Source organism: Rhopalosiphum padi, chromosome 2 (genome assembly GCF_020882245.1).
Source record: "Rhopalosiphum padi isolate XX-2018 chromosome 2, ASM2088224v1, whole genome shotgun sequence".
NCBI lineage: Eukaryota > Metazoa > Arthropoda > Insecta > Hemiptera > Aphididae > Rhopalosiphum > Rhopalosiphum padi.
The window spans coordinates 20,032,879-20,051,581 of record NC_083598.1 but is presented as its reverse complement, the minus strand read 5'-3'; the positions used below and the strand labels follow the sequence as shown (position 1 = coordinate 20,051,581).

The following is an 18,703-nucleotide window of genomic DNA, read 5'->3' as shown; positions in this document are numbered from 1 at the left end:
AATATTAATTAACATGTATATAAATCATCTATTTTTCTATATAGATAAATCTGTATAGGTATATGGTATATTTTTTAAATTTATAAATCACCACTGACCACTAGGTATTTAAATTTTTATCGTATTTATCGTAAATTTTTATCGTGTTACAATAAATAGTAATATTGTGAATGTTATGAATTACTTAATCGTTAGAAATCGGAGACAACTAGCCTACCTACTAGTTTTATTATAATTTATAAGGATCGGAGAAAATTCTTGCATTTTTAAGACAACTTAACGCAGGCGGAAATTCATTAAATTTCAGAGGGGCTAACGTTTTTAACATCAATATGCGTCTATATACATAACAACATAATTATATAAACTTATATTATAGAAATATAGAATTATATATTTTTAATACAATTAAATGTTTCAAATTTTGATATATCAATATAAAAGCCGTCGGCGGAAACCGGTATAGCGGCTTTTACGGACACAGCTTTTGTAACGGCGCGATGACGCAACGTTGCGAAACGTTCGGGATTGTTTACAATATATAATAATAATAATATAACAGTTGTGCGCGGGAATATTCCCGTACGGACGGCCCACTGGTCTGTGATACGGCGACCACCGCCGTAAGTAAAACAACAACAAAAACTACCAAGTAGTGTTGTGAATAACAATAATGTGATTACGATTACAGAAATAATAATAATAATAATCTTTCTAACATTCATAGAACACAGGTCTATATTAATTCTAAACATCACATACCAATCACAGCTCACATAGTCCGATAGTCGTCGCATTATCTTCACCTTTTACCTGTTACTAATAGGTATTATAATATTATTACACTCGACATTTTAGTTTTTCCTCGACTGTATGCAAAAACGAACGGATCGACAATCGTTTGGCTTGATTAAACACCGTCCGAATTGTGGCCTGACGTAGTTTCGTGTTCTGCGGTCGAGTTCAGAACTTCCGGTATCCGATAGTCCAACCGACAACGTTTGTGTGAGCGATTTGTTCCGACAACCATGTAAACTGCAGTTTCTGGTATCTCGTTTTGTAATTCTATGTAAGTAAACCATCATAGTCGTTGTCTGTAATAATAATGAATAATAGGTGAAAAAGGTGATTGGAATTCAAATTGTGTTTTCAATTGCACCCGTTCACAGAATATCAACTATAATTTTATATAATCGTGTGCCCGACAATCGTGGCCGTATCACTGATCCCTGTGTCTCAACACTGATAATCGAATTATGTAAACACTATACTGTTATACTTTTCTTTTACTAATAATTACTATTATAATCAAAAAATACCCTAATAAAAACTTTGAGAGCTACCCCTTGAAAATTATTTCATTTTTCAGGAAGAATGTCGTCAATGCATGAACAAAAACCTTCAATTAACAATGTTTTGGATTTGTTGGCTCAACAGTTTATTGTAATATCTGGTCAGTATATATATTATACTTCTTAACATTATTGAACTATGTATTATGTACGTGCTACAACAACACATATAAAGTTATATAGCTGAAGTGATGTACAAATTCTTGCATGATTTTCAGTGCTCAGAAAAAGCAATAATTTACTTTTATGTAACATCAATCAGTTTATCTGTATATTATGACAATTTTATTAACCAAATAAAATTGTATGATATGTTTTTAGTATTAGTAGGTAAACCTTGGTGTATTAAATGATCCTTACAGATATTTTAGGAATACATTATACTTAATTTTGTTTTAATCTTAATCTCTTTTGTGTGTAATAAACAAATCAAAAGCAAAATTGAAAGTAATTTTAAAATTAAATATAAATGAAAAAAAAAAACAATTTGATACTTTATACATATTTTATAGATCTTTTTATAAATATCTACTAATTAAATGCTAAATTTATTCTTATGTTTAGTAGTTACTAGAAAAATCTTTTTTCAATATTTTTTGATCTTATTTCGAATGGCAAATTTAGTATTAAAAATAATTGTTATGTATTTACTATTGTCAAATTTTTTTAGGTGGTAAAACTAAAGAGGGCTATTCTATTATATCATTTCCTGATAGTGGAAATTTTGTTGATTTACCTGACGAAGGCTATGAAAAATTAATATCTTATATTACTTCAGTTCCATCGTATGTATTTTTGTTCTGATAATATTTAACATATAAGATGTAACTAATGGACCATTTTTGTTTTCAGGTTACAGGAAGCTGATTTAGGATTTGTTATTGTTATTGATAGACGTAATGACAAATGGAGTTCAGTTAGATGTGTTCTCTTACGTTTAGCAGTAAGTTTATTTTATTTTATTGAACGTTCGTAGTTAATATATAAATATATCAACTAATTATATCTTTATAGTTATATTAGTTTTATGACACAATTTAAAAATGTATTGATTAAAGATAATTTATACTTTTTTTTTTTTTAATATCGGCTTTACAATAATCACGGAAAATTTAATTTAATTCTTCTATGTTTATTAATCTTAAGTTACATGTAAAAATATTATTAAGTTAATATGGTTTTTATATTTTATGTTGTTAATTATGCTATTAATAGATATTTATAAATAATTCAATATTTATCTAGTATTTTTATTAATTATTATATTTGTATGCACATTTAAGTATGAGTTATCACTATATAATCAATAGTTCTATTATTAATTTATTAACACCAAAGTAGAATATTATCAAAATCAAATGAATACCAAATTGTTCACAAATATGCATTAATACCATATCTTTGAGCATTTAATTTTTATATTAATTGCAATAAAAATAAAAATGGCTGGTCATTTAGTTACTTATGCAGATAGCATTAAGTTAATTTAAAATTGGTAAATTTGATACACTAAAAAACTATGAATGTTAATATAACACAAAAAAAATTAACTGCACATTCTAAATAAAAATTAATATGCAGAATACAATTTTTAATTTAAAATTATAATATTTTCAATAGTTTATATTTCATTAATTTTTAATTCAATTACAATTACTGATATACAAAACCCTTAGAATCATAGACTCACTTGTAATTATTTTCAAGACTTAATTATTGTTATATAACTTAATCACTTTCAATAAATTCATGTTTATGTTTTATTAAAATGACAACAAAAAACATCAGTTCGCACAATTGTTTTAGATCTATAATATTTATTTAAAGTTTCATTTTTTCAAAATATAATTACATTTTTTAAATTTTAAATCATATATTTTATTTATAGCAATCTAAAAATAGAAAGAATTAATTTATTCATTTTTATTTTAAATCATGAAGAAAAAAATTAAAATATAAATATTACTTGTATTTTGAATTTTTTTTAACAGCATTCAATTCAATTAAAATCTAAAAAATATATATTTATTAAGTTAATATTAATATTAAAACTATTAAAAATAAAATAAAAAGAATAGATAAAATATAAGATCAGTAATACGTATGAATGTATGATTAAGTATCTAACTGATCTTGCCAATTCACTTCGTAAAAACTACTAATGTAAAGTTTGATATTTTTAGCATCCAAGTGGGATGGTGTTATAGTAATTCTCCCCACTAAGTTCAAAATGTGCACAATTTTATTTATATTCTTACACTCATTCAAGTTTTATAGAAATGTATCCTAATCTCTGATAAATAGTTGTCTAATGTGTTCTTTTAGACTAAATTAAATATTTTATAGTAAACATTAAAGTAAATATATGGTATTAAAAAACTTGCTACTAGAAATTTATTTAAAACAAAACTTAACAATCTAAAATTAATTTAATAAATTGCTTTAATATAAAATAAAATCTATAAGGTTTATTATTGATGTTTGTTGAACATTTCAACAGGAATTCTTCCCTGGGCTTATACACATAGTTTATGTGATCAGGCCAAATGGATTTTTACAAAAAGCTATATCAGAAGTGAGCAATAAGTTCTTTAAAGAGGAATTTAAATTTAAAGTTGTTATATGCAGTGTCATTGAAGAATTACATGATTATGTAGATAACACTGAACTTACTGTTGAGCTTAGTGGCACTCTGCCGTATTTTCATCAGCACTGGATACAACAAAGAATGGTAATTTTAAATTATAAAATTGAATTTTTTGTGTGATAAATTTTGTTAATATTATTACCCATAATTAAATTTTTTTTAAGGCTTTAGAAAATTTTTCAAATGAAACCAATGAGGTTTCTTCAATGCTAAATGAATTCACTGAACGTTTAGCAAATGATACAGTTGATTTACCAGACACTAAAGAGCAGTCTGCCGATCTATTATGTCGTCATGCAGTTGAATATGGGAGATTAAAAAAATGTTTTTCAGAAGCTGTTAAAAAAGGTGAAACTTTGTTGATAGATTTCAAACAAGATACCGACACATACCATGGTACAATACCATCAACAGTTACTAATGTTGCTGCATTAGAAAGGTAATTTAATTATATTTTATTCCCTACAATTTATAAATAAAGTTTATTCTACTTTTTTCTGAAAATAATAAATAGATAATATTTTTAGTACATTTTGAGAGTACAATACCTACATAGAAATTAAAAGTGTTGATTGGATTATATAAGACTTTAGTTAAATTAATAAACAAGTGTGTCCTGTGTCATAATATTTACATTCTATCAAACAATTCTCTTTTCTGTTTGCATGTATATTTTCATGTCCTTTGTTTTCCAGTATCTACCTGGAAATTCTCTGTTTGTTTATTGTTATTTGGTTTTTTCAAATTTGTCTTTTTATTTGGTTTTTATAAGAAAGATTTAAGCGATTATTATAATTTTGTTCTCTATACATAAATTAATATTGTTCATTCATCTAAATTCAAAATAATTATAATATTCACTTTAAAATGTTGATGCTTGAACTCAACAATAAATTGTTTGTACTGCTTCAACTGTTCTAAATACAATAATTTATTAATTATTTTATTTGATGGTATCAGTTTAAATTAAATTATTTTCATATTTTATAGCTTTAATAGTTTAAAAAATTCAATTGTTAGACACATCATATTTATTTTCAGAAGTATCATTGGCATTTGAAATTACTCTCATCTGTTAATTATTGCTAAAAGTTATTATTTGCCAACTAAAATAGCATCCTGTATTCCTGTATAAAAGAATTAAAATCATATACTTAGAATTTCTTTAGTTAATATTTTTATGTTGTATATCTAATATTCTATTGTACATTTTTAAATTTCAAATTTGCATTTTAAGTAATGAGTAATGACACGTAAAAGATTTAAAACTAATTTTAATTTTTCATTTAGTTTTTAATTAATTAATTTTTATTATTATTATTATTAAAGAAGTGATATTTTAACTGATAAGTAATTACTAATTATTATTAATTTGCTATTATATAATTTGTTTACATTAATAATTTATAACATATTTAATTTATTAAATTGATATATAATATCTTTATTTACTTTGGCTTCCTTATTTATTTTATTTTCTAACCCATGTGCAACATAGAAAATTTTATGTTCAGCAGAACCAATCTTGTTTTGTTAGCTGTAAATATTATATGTAAAAGTGAACCAATCTATTATCAAAATTAAGTTTAAGAATGTTATTTGTGATCTTACATTGATTTTTATACAATATTTAATCTAACCTATTATTGGTTTTGTTGAACTTTAAATTTGTTATGTGTTTGTCAGTAAGAAAACTAATAGTGCACTGACATTTTCTTAAGGGTTAGTGCTTTTATATTGTAACTTTATTAATCCTTATTTATTATAAATAATAATTGTTAGTTATGTGGTTTAATATTTATTTTTATTAGATTATTAGTACAAATGGAAGAAACAGAAAAAGTGTTTGATGATTTTTGGGAACAGTTTTCTGGAAGATTAAAGCAATGCCATTCATTGAGGGCATTTGAAGAAAATTTTAATATTGTTCAAGTATGTAATATTAATTTGAATTGTGGAATTTTTATTGATGGACATTTTCTAATAACAGACTAGTTTGTTTTTGTTTCTGTATAAGTAAAGCAATATTACAGACTCTTCTTCCAATTACTTTGATGTCCACTATTTAGAGACTTTATGTTGGATAATAATTAAATTAAAAACTATTACTACCAAATTATTTACAAATGTGCCTTATATTAATTATTTATCATTTTTATTTTTTTATATTTAGAGTTCATTAAATGAAAATTTAAAAATTCTATCTGAAATGACTGATGTTGGTGATTCTGTTGAACGAGTTGAAGTACTACTTGAAGAATTGACTACATTTCAGACATCCAGTTATGTATGTATTCTTTATTTTAAATTATAACTTGTTTCTTAGAAGAATATTTTGCACATAATATAACTGACTACTAATAATAGTTATATTATTAAAGCCAAGTGGTAGCTTAATAAGTAGACATTATGATAATTGTATAGTACAGGGGCGTATTTAAGAGAGGTTAGAGAGGCCATGCACGCAAATTTGAACTTTTTGTTTGTGCCCCCCTTCCCCGCATAAGATATTTCTAAATACGCTTCTGGTATAGTATATAACAAAATGACTGATAATATCAAAGAACAGGAAAAATGCAATAATATACTAAAATTAAATCCTTTGACTAAGACTGGTATGAGGTTATTTTTTAATGAGACAAAGAATACGGTGTAAAGATTTTATGCCCTTAAACGGCTTAAGCAATGAATAAGGAGGAATATGGAAAATAGTATGGTTTCTAAAATGGTCAGAAGGGATATAAAACTTTATGTTTGATAAATAAATTATTAGGTACATTATATGAACTGCTGAAGATAGAAGAATTAACTTGATGACGGTGCCAGATAAATAAAATGATAGTAGAGATTATTACTCTTCCACTAACAGTCGGGTGTTTTGGGCAAGGTACAACAAAATACATCCAAATGTACTTTACAATTATGTCAATTTTTTTTTTTAATAACTTATTGTTTAAAACCATTGCTCAGATTTGATTTAAAATACATTTATTTTTTTATGTTACATTTTGTGATGTTGTCATAGAAAAAAAAGTCTAACTATGCTGGAGCCTAAAAAATATTGACTGTTAGGTATATTCTGTAATTAACATCCAATCAAACATTTATTATTATACAGTTATCATTTTTGTTCACAAATATTCTTTTTGATACTAGATTAATGTTTTAATTAATTTTAGTTCTTATATTCGCTTATTAAAAATATTAATTTTAGGAAAAAATAAAGCTGAGTGAAGATTTATTGAATTGTGGTGGACAATTATTAACTTCTAAACGTTTTATCGTGTTGGAAAGTATTCAACCAAAATGTGACGAAGTTCAACGTCTTTTACAAACATTAAATGATCGTTTAGAAAAACGGTTGCAAACTCTAAATAAAAGCTGTGAATTACAAGCTAGAATTCAAAAGGTATGTATTAAATTTAATAAACAATTATTTTATATCTGAATTAGATGTATATAAAAATGTAATGTTATTATTATAAAAAAAAAAAAAATACTAAACAATCTATAATATTTTCTTAAATACTTATTACAATTTTACATTTATCTATAACTTAAAATAGAAACTTCACACACGTTAAAATAGATATCTTATTTTTTATTAATTTAAATATAATTTTTTTATAATAGCTTCTTATGTATCGAAGCATAGTTTTAATTCTCATTATTTAGTATAATTTTTATAGTATCGGCTTTGAAGTCATATAGTATGACTGAAATATTGGATATAACTCATGTAAGTGATATAACATTAACTTTTGGATAAATCCTATCTGAAAAAAATGTTAATAGCAATGCTAATTAAATTTAGAAAATTTCTTTGTAGAAGAACATAATATATTCCACATACATCTCCAAATTTAATTAATTAAATCTAAATTATAGTTAAGTAATAATAAATATATCTAAATCAATAAAAAAAATTTTTAGTAGTAATGTATTTTAAAGCACTTTAATTTATAATAGAATTTTCTTAAATGTTGATATTGAAAATTCTAAGTTAATTTTTTCATACATAGGCCAGTGAATGGTGTGCTAAAGGTGTTATGATTTTGGGTTCAGAACCAGCTGAAAAATGTATTAGTGCTGAACAATCACTTGCAGAATTGGAAGAGTTCATGAGTAGTGCTCATCACTTGAAAGTAGAGAGTCCAAGAGAATTTTATTCCTTGTTTGAAGATACCATAACACCTGAAACTAAACCTATAGTCACACAAGTCCTTCAAAGACTTGATGATGTTACCACTATGTGTGACAAACGTTTGGCAAGTCTTAAGCGTTACATTAATAAACCACGGCCTATTCTATCTGTTAACCCTGAACCAGCCATTCCTATTAATTTAGCTAATATGACCAAGGTAAGTTAGATAAATGTTTATAAGTTATATTTATGTGTTGTATGGTAAATTGTTATATCATATTAACTATTTACATTATTTGTTCTTTATATATCCTTATGTATCTTTGTTATTTAAATTAATTTGTAGTATAGTTTCTTTCATAAAACACATTATTTTATTTGAAATTCCAGGATTTTTTTATGTATATGTTAATTAGTTGACCTTATATATAATATGTCCTTTTTTATCCTGTTTGTATTAGAAAAATTCTGTTTAATTGTTACTTGGGTTCTATATGTTGGATATATAGGGGGTAATATTTTTCCTTAACAGTCATATATAAGTTTAATAGTTTTTAATATATTTATTACAATTTGTTATTTTCTAATTTTGAACCTGACAAGCCATTTGTTCTTGTTATTTTGCTTAACATTTATTTCAGCAAATTATAGTCTAAAAAATATTTATGACATAACTAGGAACCACCTACATGGATATTTTGTATTATGTTTATTATTGTTGAATATTTTTATGTTTAATTAATAAACTGATATTTCAGATTTCAAATGGTGTAGATGAATGTGATAGAGCTATACAAAATGAAGAAAATAATGCCACTAAAACAAAACATGTCCTCACTGAACTTTTGTATACAGAACGGCAATATACTGCAGAGTTAGGCTCTATACTAAGAGTATGTTAAAAAATAAATAATAATTCTTTGTATTTTTGTGTATAAATAAGTTTTTCTTTTAAAGGGATACAAAGATCAAATGGAATTTCCAGATATGAAAATCTTAATACCTGCAAGTTTAAAGGGTAAAAGTGAAGTTCTTTTTGGAAACCTTGAAAGTATTCATAGCTTTCATAATCAATTTTTTTTACCGGCTCTTGAAAGTTCATCGAGTATTGAATCTGTTGCTGTCTGCTTTACAGATAATGTAATAATTGTTCGGTTTATCATATCACATTCATATTTATGTTTATTTATATTCTTTATTGATTTCAGAGAGAAAAACTTCTTCAGCTTTATACTTATTATTGTGTTAATCTAACACGGTCTGAAGAATTAAGAGAAACAGTTGGTGAAGATAATCCTTTTTTTAAAGCATGTCAAGAAAAGCTTGGACACCGTTTGCCTCTTGGTGCATATTTACTTTTGCCTATGCAAAGGATAACTAAATATCAACTTTTATTAAAAGTAGTTATGATGAAATAACTGAATTGTTGTAAACATTTTTCAACTTTAATTTTATTCATTTTTAGGAACTATTGCACAATGAAAAAAATCAAAATTGTATTACCAAGTTACAAAAAGCTCTAGATTGTATGTTACTTGTTCTTAATAATGTTAATGATAACATGCATCAAATTGGCATAACTGGATTTTATGTAAGTTATAATTCATCTCGGTGGAGTCTGAATTAAAACTACTAAAATAAAATATAGAGAACTAAAATATTTTTTGTTACATGTAGGGTGATTGGAATGACTTGGGCGGTTTACTTTTGCAAGGATCATTCTCATTGTGGGTTGAAAACAAAAAAGATTTATTGAAAGAATTAAGACTTAAGCCAATGAGGCGCCAAATTTTTCTCTATCAGCAAGGATTACTTTTATGTAAAAAAGTATCCAAAGATAATAAACCAATGTATCATTACAAGAAATATTTAAGGGTGAGTTAATTTTTTTTCAGCTTATCTAGATTATAAATAGTTATATAATATCCTGTTTTTATAGATGTCACACATAGGATTAACAGAAACTGTCAAAGGAGATTTATGTAAATTCGAAGTATGGTTAGAAGGGCGCCAGGAAGTTTATACGATTCAAGCATCGAATTTGCAGCAAAAACAACAATGGGTTTCTGAAATTAAACGTGTATTACTCGAACAATTAGCTGAATTGAAAGGAGAAAAAATCAAGCAGTATATAAGTACCTTTGGAAAACATGTGTAAGTGTTTTGTTTTTATTATTATTGTCTATTGCATATTATTTGTCTGCAAATTATTTTAATGGCATAAATGTATACAGAAACCTACGTCAAACACATTCCTTGGATAACCAAAGTGAAACAGGATCTAATCGTGGTAGACGTCCACTAAGTCATCATGAAACAACTGATGATGATTCATCTGATTATAGTTTGACTGATGACGAATCCCTTGATGGGACAATTAAACAAAAAATAGTAAGTTAATTGAAAGAAATTATTTTTACAGTGTAATTCTCATAACTTTTTTCCAGGCTGATAGTTATATATCATTAGCTGATTATAACGCACTTCGGCCAACAGACGCCACATTAAAAAGAGGTGATAAAGTAGATCTTCTAAAAGCTGGTTCGAGTAGTTGGTGGTATGTCAAAGTTCATGGTAAGTGTTGAGTGATAAAATAACATAATCTTTTAAGTTAGAACTAATATAAGATTATATTATTAATATTATTTTTCACAGGTTCTAAAACTGAAGGCTGGGTCCCAGCGGCACATTTAGAAATCAGTGGCCGTAAATCTTCCCATAGTTCTCAATCTGTTTGCAGTCACGGATCTACGTCTACAGAATAAGTCACCCATTTTTGTCTAATCAATAAGTATTTTATATGTTCTACATAATTGTGATATTAAGTATTTATTTTGTTTATTATTATTTATTTAGTCTAAACAGGACTACTATTAATTGTTAATAATTAAGTCCTACCTATTTTTACACGTTTAAAATTATAATGTACTAGTGAGCGTGTCATTTATTGTGGCATAAAATTATCGTGAGCTTCCTTAGAGTTAGTTCAGGGAACATAAAAAAGCTTTAGGTATGCATTATTGGTACTACAATTTAGGATGTTACGGACTGGTACATAGATTATTACAATCAGAGTATATAATAGTTGCGTCCAAACTTGATTGTATCTTAGTCTAGAATGTAGCATTTATCATTGCTAAGTCGAAACATTTTGTATGAGAAATTCAACTGTGTAACGACCATTTTTAGATCACAATGTCGTATGCTAACACCCTTATATCATACCACAATCAAGCTCAGACGCTCTAGTCATAATTGCAACCAGTACTTGATTCAGTTGTTCTGTGTTACATTATTCTGAGTCAATTTCAATTAACACATTTTCAAATATTACATTGTTTTAACTTTTTGTTTTTAATACAAAATTTAGTTGAAAAGCCAATGTACTTGTGATTGATAATAATATAAATTAAAAATTTTTGATACATTTGTACTATGCACTTAATTCATTCATTAACTTGTAATACTATTTGATACCTTTAGCTCTTGGGCATTATTCTCCTGTTTTGGTTCCTCTAATTCCTCGCGTGTTTTGTTGTAAAATATTTTTAATATAGTATTGTTGTGTATATCAATATTTAGGAATGTTTTTTCTTTTAGTTTTGTAATGTGATAGGTAAATATTAAAAAATGTGATTTTTTTATACTATGATTGGCTACTTAAAACAATTTATAACTATTCTTTTTCATTTTTTTTTCTTTTGCCAACACATAACGTTTTAATAATGGCATAATGGGTGGTATGTGCTAATGTATAATGTGATATATGATAATCAAAAATTTGAATCACATTATTATAAAATAAGTTAATTGTTATCTTCAAAATGTAATTAAATGGCGGTGTTCTTTGTTATTTTTACATTTTAGTAATCAATTTATAATTAAAATAATTAAAAATAAACTAAAAACATATTGACTAAATTTAAATTTGTTTAAATGGTTATTTAAATATTTCTAATTTTTAAGTCAATTGACTAATGAAACTTAAACCATACTAACCCAGTGTTCAAAAGTGACTTATTTTTGCCATTTCAATTTGATCTTAAATTTATTTTATTTTTTAAATTCTAGTCATTAATATATAAAAAAATTTCTCTGTCTGTGCTGATCAGATTTATTATTGTTTGTCTATTATGGATTACAAATTTAAAACACATGAATAAACAATGAACTAAATTTTATTCCACGGTTCCTAGAATACTTTTTTTTAATAATAATTTGGCGAGAACTTAAATGAAAATAAAATGCAATTAATAAATAATTGTTCAACTGTGGCTTTAAGAAAATGTTACTGGTTAATTATTACTAGTCTTCTTAGTTAATTGTTTTGACTGTTTCCCGATGTGGTTTTCCATTTGTAATTAAGTATTAATTGTAACTCACCTTTATTAATTATTATGTTTATAATTTATTTTTCCTACACATTTCTCACCTTAAATTATTATTATTATTATTATTAGTAATTTGATTTTAAAAATGTAATTATTTTATAAAAGAAATGTTTACCAAAAATTGGCTATTGTATGTTTTTTAGTATGACGTATACATTGTACCGGCTTTAAGCATCCTTATTATTAAATTAATTTTAATCATATGTTATATGGCTTATTAAGTTGATTTTGTAATATTTGAAATAGAAAAAAATATTATGTTAAAGCAGTGGATAAATCTGCAATTACAGTATATTAACTTTATTGTAACCTATTATACCAAATACCGATTTAGTTATTACTGAAATTGCCTAAATAAATCAGTTATATCAGAGGTTCTCAAACTTTTTCACCGTAGACCACATACCAAATTTTTCAATTTTTGTACGTGTTAAGTTTGTTTTTATTCATACCTTTATTTCTTTATAATGACAATATTTATTTGATTTTTTTAATAATTAAAACGACAGGAAATGCAAATTAAATTAATTTACAATACATGCAATTTTGATTTAATTACTCTTGTAGACCCCCTATTTACACGTCATGCACCCCCAATTTTCTTATTTTTCTACATGGACTCCTTACAGGTCAAAATCTACCCCAGTTAGTCGATATAGACCACTTTGGGAACCTCTGAGTTATATTATGTTAAGTATTAAAATGTAAATGTATTAGCTAAAAAAATGTCACTATTATATTGTTTTTGCAAAGCGTATGTTTAAATTAAATTGTTTCACTAGCTATGACTATATGTATATTTTTGTAATAAAATAATGTATAAAAAAATATACTTTATAGTGGTTAAGTTGTAAATTATTAAATATCTTCCTGGTATTCAAATTATCTATTGAAACAATTACTAAAATATTTACATTATATTCTATGAAATATTTAATAAATATATTAATTATTGCTTACTAAAATATTGATAGTAGTGAAACTTCTCAGTTTTCAAAAAATAAAGAAAAGCGGGTAAACTGTTAGGCACAATGTTGCAGAAACACAACCATGCTGATATTAAACATTTCAAAAGCAAACCTATACTCTTCTAAAAAAAGCATTCAATATTTTAGTGTATTAACCATTTTCTATTTGGTTAGTAACTTAACTAACAAAACCAGAGAAGTTTAAACTAAGTCACTGGTTACCAACGCCTTTATAACGATATTAAGTTTTGGGCACTGCAAAGTCATTCAATACCAAAACGCTTCAGGCGTTTTAATCAATCTGCCTACGATTAATAACGTCTTCTCCTTATTGGTACTTCACAAAGACCTAAAACTTCCTACTCATCTTAATCAATTAGCAAAATTATATTACTTTAAAATTTAATATTAACTTAGACTCTCACAGTAACCCTAAACAACTATCTTCCACTTCACTTCTCGATAATGTACGTAAAAGACTCAAAAGACAGTGGCCTAGGCGCCTAGAGACCTACTAAAATAAAAATGATAATAATACCTAAAAATTACCAGGCCGGGTGGTATAGCTGAGTGCTTTTCCGACTGCCCATAAATGTCAAATCTTCTGTCACTACTCACTAACCATTATTAACTATTAAATTTGCTTATTATATACTAATAAATTATTGTATAGATTGTAAATTATTTTAAATAAATGAAAAATAGGTATATATAAAAACTTTTTTGCATTTATCTAATTATCTTATCTTGTGGAACTGGAGAGGATGGTTTCTATTTTCCAGTATGGATTCGAATAAAAATTTATTTTTATAGAGGTACTTTCGTTAGATTTATACGTTCATGCTCGTTAGACATATGTCTACTTAATGATAGTATGTTGCAGCCGTTACAGGAATAATTGTTACAAACTATTATTATTAGGTTTATAAATAAAAAATGTCCTAAAACTTCATCATTACTAAAATAGTTTATATATTATAAAATACAAGTATTGGTTATTATTACTAACCACTGATTATCAATACTTACAATTTATAACGAATGGTATATACGTAATATACTTTGTAATGACACATTTATAGGATATATAAATTCGTGATTATTTCAACATTATTACTGCAAAATGTGAACTGTTTTAACAACTTTTATTTTCATTAGATGTTAATATTTTTCATACTATAGATTTTTTTTGTCGTTTATTTTATTTTTATTTTATTTTATACAATGTGTATAAACATTTTTTACAATAAGCACAATATATGATGATATTAGGTATATACAAAAAAAAAGAAAAAGAAAGAAAGGCTCGATTGGCTTGTTGAAGGAACTATTTACTAATAGTACTTCATGGCATGGATGGGAGTGGTTACTGGTTAGTCGACTAGTAGGTAATAAGTCACGAACTCGCGACACCAACTACGCTTTAAATGTCGACTAGGGTCACCTGGGATTGTTCGGGAAAAGAGATTTTGGATTAGGGGGTTTCGGTGACTTGTTAATTTAAGGTGGAAGTATTTATATAGATTTTTAGCATCATTTTTGATTGTCGGAATGAGGAGGTCCTTGTTGAGGGTATGATTCGAAATATAGAAGGGAGCTTTAGTTAATGTCTGAGGCATTTGGATTGAAATGTTTGGATTCTGTTTATATTGGAGTCTTTGGCTGACCCCCAGAGTTGAACCATAGGACCAGATGGGTTTGAGGAGTAGCTTGTAGATAAGGATTTTATTAAGTAGAGTGACATGTTTGGACCCAAGGAGGGAGTGAAGCTAATTGTAGATTTTTAACATTAAAAATTAAAAATTTCAGATGATTTAGCTAGTTATCTGTAGCGTGCGCCGGAGAAATTTAGTTGTTGATGCACCGTTGTAGCCGTGCGAAAACGATAAACAAATTATATGTATAGCACAGCATAGATGATGTGAATACGGACACCGCTGATAGATGGATGCCATGATAAATGTCCGGAAGAATAATTCAATAATTATTCATGTATATTATTAGCAACAGTAAACAACGAGCGGCTAAATCATTCTGACGGTAATTTTTGGCGATGGCCGCAACGCCCGCAACATCGTCTGAATTCAATTTCTATTACCGAACGTGAACTTTACGCATTACGCCATTAGATGCTATTCGGCATTTGTGTTGTGTTTATGGAGGAACTATACTGATGAACATGTTGACCGTTGCCGCATTTAAAATGTCAAAAGTACATCAAAGGTTGTGAAGCCCACGTCACGGGCGATGCCTCACATCAGACGCACACTGGCACACTTAGATGTTGTATGTAGGTACCTACTTAATGTACTTTACCTACTGGTTCGTACCGAGGTAGATCATAGTGGACATACCAATAAATTAAGATTTATGATCTTAATCCATCATAGGTATATTATTTACAATTGTATGATGTATAGAAAAGCATCGATTTTAATTATCAGATCGGAAACAAGAAATTACGCCATGACGATGATTATGGTTGATAACTAATTAAAATCAGTAGCCTAAATTCGGTATAATTAAAATTGAAATAATTAAATAAAAATTATTTTTTAACTTTTTTATCAAAACATTAAAATAAATTAAAACATGAAATATTTGAAGTTCTTATCCCTGTGAATCTTATTAAAGAACCCAAATATTATGATATCTCTATTATTATAGGTCAATAGGATATATCGCTGCAATGGGTAAATCCTTACGGGACACTATATATTTATAATTTATATAAATGTGTACTGGTGGGTAATATAGTTAGGTGGGCATCACCTACTTAATATTTTTACTTTAAAATCATCAAACATTTCAGTGTAGAATAAAAATAATTATGTAATCGTGCATACCTATTTAAAGATATATTGTAATAATTGTATTAATTAAACAAAAGCGGATCTAGGTATACTCAATACTGTGTTATATTTAATCGTTATTTATTTATATATATAAAACATATTTATAATTTGCATGGTTATTGCCAATTTGAAAGCAACCATCTATTATATTTTTACGATTTCAAAAATCAATAATAGCTTAATTAAATAAAGTTGAAGTTGAAGTTGAGGTTTTTCAAATTGTATGTACACACTTGCCGAAAAAAATTAAAATTAATTTATTCTGTGAATATAATGATATCTTACGTGTTTCGTTTACAAAAACATTAATCCAGTCAATCTAAAGAAGGAAAACTAGATTGACACGATTATTCGTCAGAAAAATTCCTAATGAGAGGTTTATAGGTTGTTTGGTTTTATAATTATATAAAGAAATTTATTAATAAGTATAATGATAGATAAATTAAATAGTAAAAACAATATATACTTTTGTATATTATATTTTATTAGCGATAATGCATGTAAGTATTATACCCTCTACGGACCTACGGTACAGGACTACAGAATACAGATATATTCGTGGACGGCCATCGTGTAGAGTACCGCCCGTTCCAGACAAAACGTATCTTCGTACACGCGACACATATCCGGTTTCGCGACGATGCTCCAGCAAGTACCTATATATGGGTACCGCGGGGCGTGAGCTGCAGAACATCAGGACGTGCTAATTATATTGTAAGTAGTGTACTTACACGCGATCGCATTCAATAATATTGTTGTTGTAAGGACCGGACTTATCCGCCCGACTTTGACTGTTGTTTACACACACTTGTCATGTGTATTATGGTTGCGTTGCGTGTGCAGATCGCGTATTACGAGTGTAATCATATAATACGATACGCGTCGATAGTATCACAATCGTTTTACCGAGACCCGACAGCAAGCTATAAGTTGCGTTGTACATTCTATATAATATTATGTATAATGTTTATTGGTAGTAGGTATACCTATTTTACTCTTATAGTAGTAGTATCAACCGTTAGATGGTTTAGTGGTAATGTTATGTCGTATGTATTATGTATAATGTATATAGGTACTGCAATATATTATATAATAATTTTACGGTCGTTATCATGGGTGGATATTGTGGTGGGAGGGAGTCTTAAGACCCACAAATAAAGATTTTAAAATTTACTCATATAACACTTCTAACATAACCATACTACATAGATACTAGTTTTTTTTTTCAAAGGTTCCCATGTTATCAAATATATACGCGGTCAATCGAATATCATTCATCTTTAGAATATTTTTGAATTAGAAGTCACTGTAAAGAGTTTTAATTGTGTAGTCAAATTCTACGGAACCAATCATGTGAAATTTATGATGGATTTTCAAAAAACCATTTCTCTGGTACAACTGGTAGTCGAAGTGAAGAGAAGTTATAGTGTCGTACTGTCGTCGTGTGTACAGTATTCGGTTGGTAATGACAATTGACAGGTCACCGAATTTCTTATTCGCTATCATAGTTTAGGATGTGTCACATCAAATGTTAGACTCTTTAGTCGTTATTTAAAAACGGTACACAGATAATATCCCGATTTGGTAACACTAATTGGCTAACATCTCTACGATGGAATGATTTTGTATATAATACAATAAATTGAATATATACAGGTTGTTTAATAATAATGATATCACATCTTTGAAAATCTTTATTTTTAAAAGATACATGATGGAACTTTGAATAATTAATTAATGTAAAGAGTATACATAATAATAAAGTTGTTTTTCATAGACTATAATACTATGTGTTCACAAATGCTCAATGCGACCCTCTTAAGGCACTTGAACGACATCAACCTGATAGTCGAACAATTGTCATCTTATCGCGAACTTAAACAAATAAACAATCCGAAAGGTCGAGGTTACGTGGTAAGAACATTCCTAGGGACATCTCTCAGTAAATAAACGAAACAAGAGAAAGTCTGCAACCTAAACTGGTAGCCATTAATTCTCTGTTTCTTCTTTGCGGGGATCTCGATTTTCAAAGATGTGACATTCTTTTTGAATACATATATTTTTTTTTAATTGGTCATATACCTAATATAAAACTTAACTAGATATGTTAAAAATTAAGCTTATTTCAACTTCCCGAGCAACTACGACTAGGTAATTCTTATTTTAAAACAATGCATGGCTGACCCGGTTGCTTGATAACACTGGGCTACACTGAATATATATAAGGAACCGAATGGCGAATACATATAAAATATTTACGTATATATAAATAAGACACGTGAGATATATTATGCTACGCCTGTATGGCTGTATGTATAATACCTATACCGCGAAGGAGATCTGCAG

General features: G+C 27.1%; 1 protein-coding gene across 2 annotated transcripts; it reads left to right on the top strand.

The window, feature by feature from the left end:
- Positions 1–930: 930 nt before the first annotated feature.
- LOC132920396 (guanine nucleotide exchange factor DBS-like) lies at positions 931–13,381 on the top strand. 2 transcript variants are annotated; one of them, XM_060982758.1, is made up of 19 exons: positions 931–1,069; positions 1,370–1,453; positions 2,023–2,137; positions 2,205–2,295; positions 3,853–4,083; positions 4,164–4,438; positions 5,811–5,931; positions 6,173–6,286; positions 7,214–7,408; positions 8,022–8,360; positions 8,902–9,036; positions 9,101–9,283; positions 9,352–9,543; positions 9,609–9,734; positions 9,821–10,018; positions 10,083–10,297; positions 10,378–10,534; positions 10,591–10,717; positions 10,799–13,381. In XM_060982758.1, the coding sequence occupies exons 2-19, from the start codon at positions 1,375–1,377 to the stop codon at positions 10,906–10,908; spliced, it is 3,003 nt and encodes a 1,000-aa protein (XP_060838741.1). In that variant the 5' UTR covers positions 931–1,069; positions 1,370–1,374; the 3' UTR covers positions 10,909–13,381. The 2 variants fall into 2 exon arrangements, with proteins under 2 accessions (XP_060838741.1, XP_060838742.1); XM_060982759.1 differs by lacking the exon at positions 931–1,069 and adding an exon at positions 1,096–1,258.
- The last annotated feature ends 5,322 nt before the right edge of the window (positions 13,382–18,703 follow it).

Coding starts and splice junctions, on each gene's coding strand:
- LOC132920396 (XM_060982758.1), top strand. CDS start 1,375: ATGTCGTCAATGCATGAACAAAAACCTTCAATTAACAATGTTTTGGAT. Junction 5,932..6,172: donor AAAATTTTAATATTGTTCAA/GTATGTAATATT, acceptor TTTTATATTTAG/AGTTCATTAAATGAAAATTT. Junction 10,019..10,082: donor ATTACAAGAAATATTTAAGG/GTGAGTTAATTT, acceptor CTGTTTTTATAG/ATGTCACACATAGGATTAAC.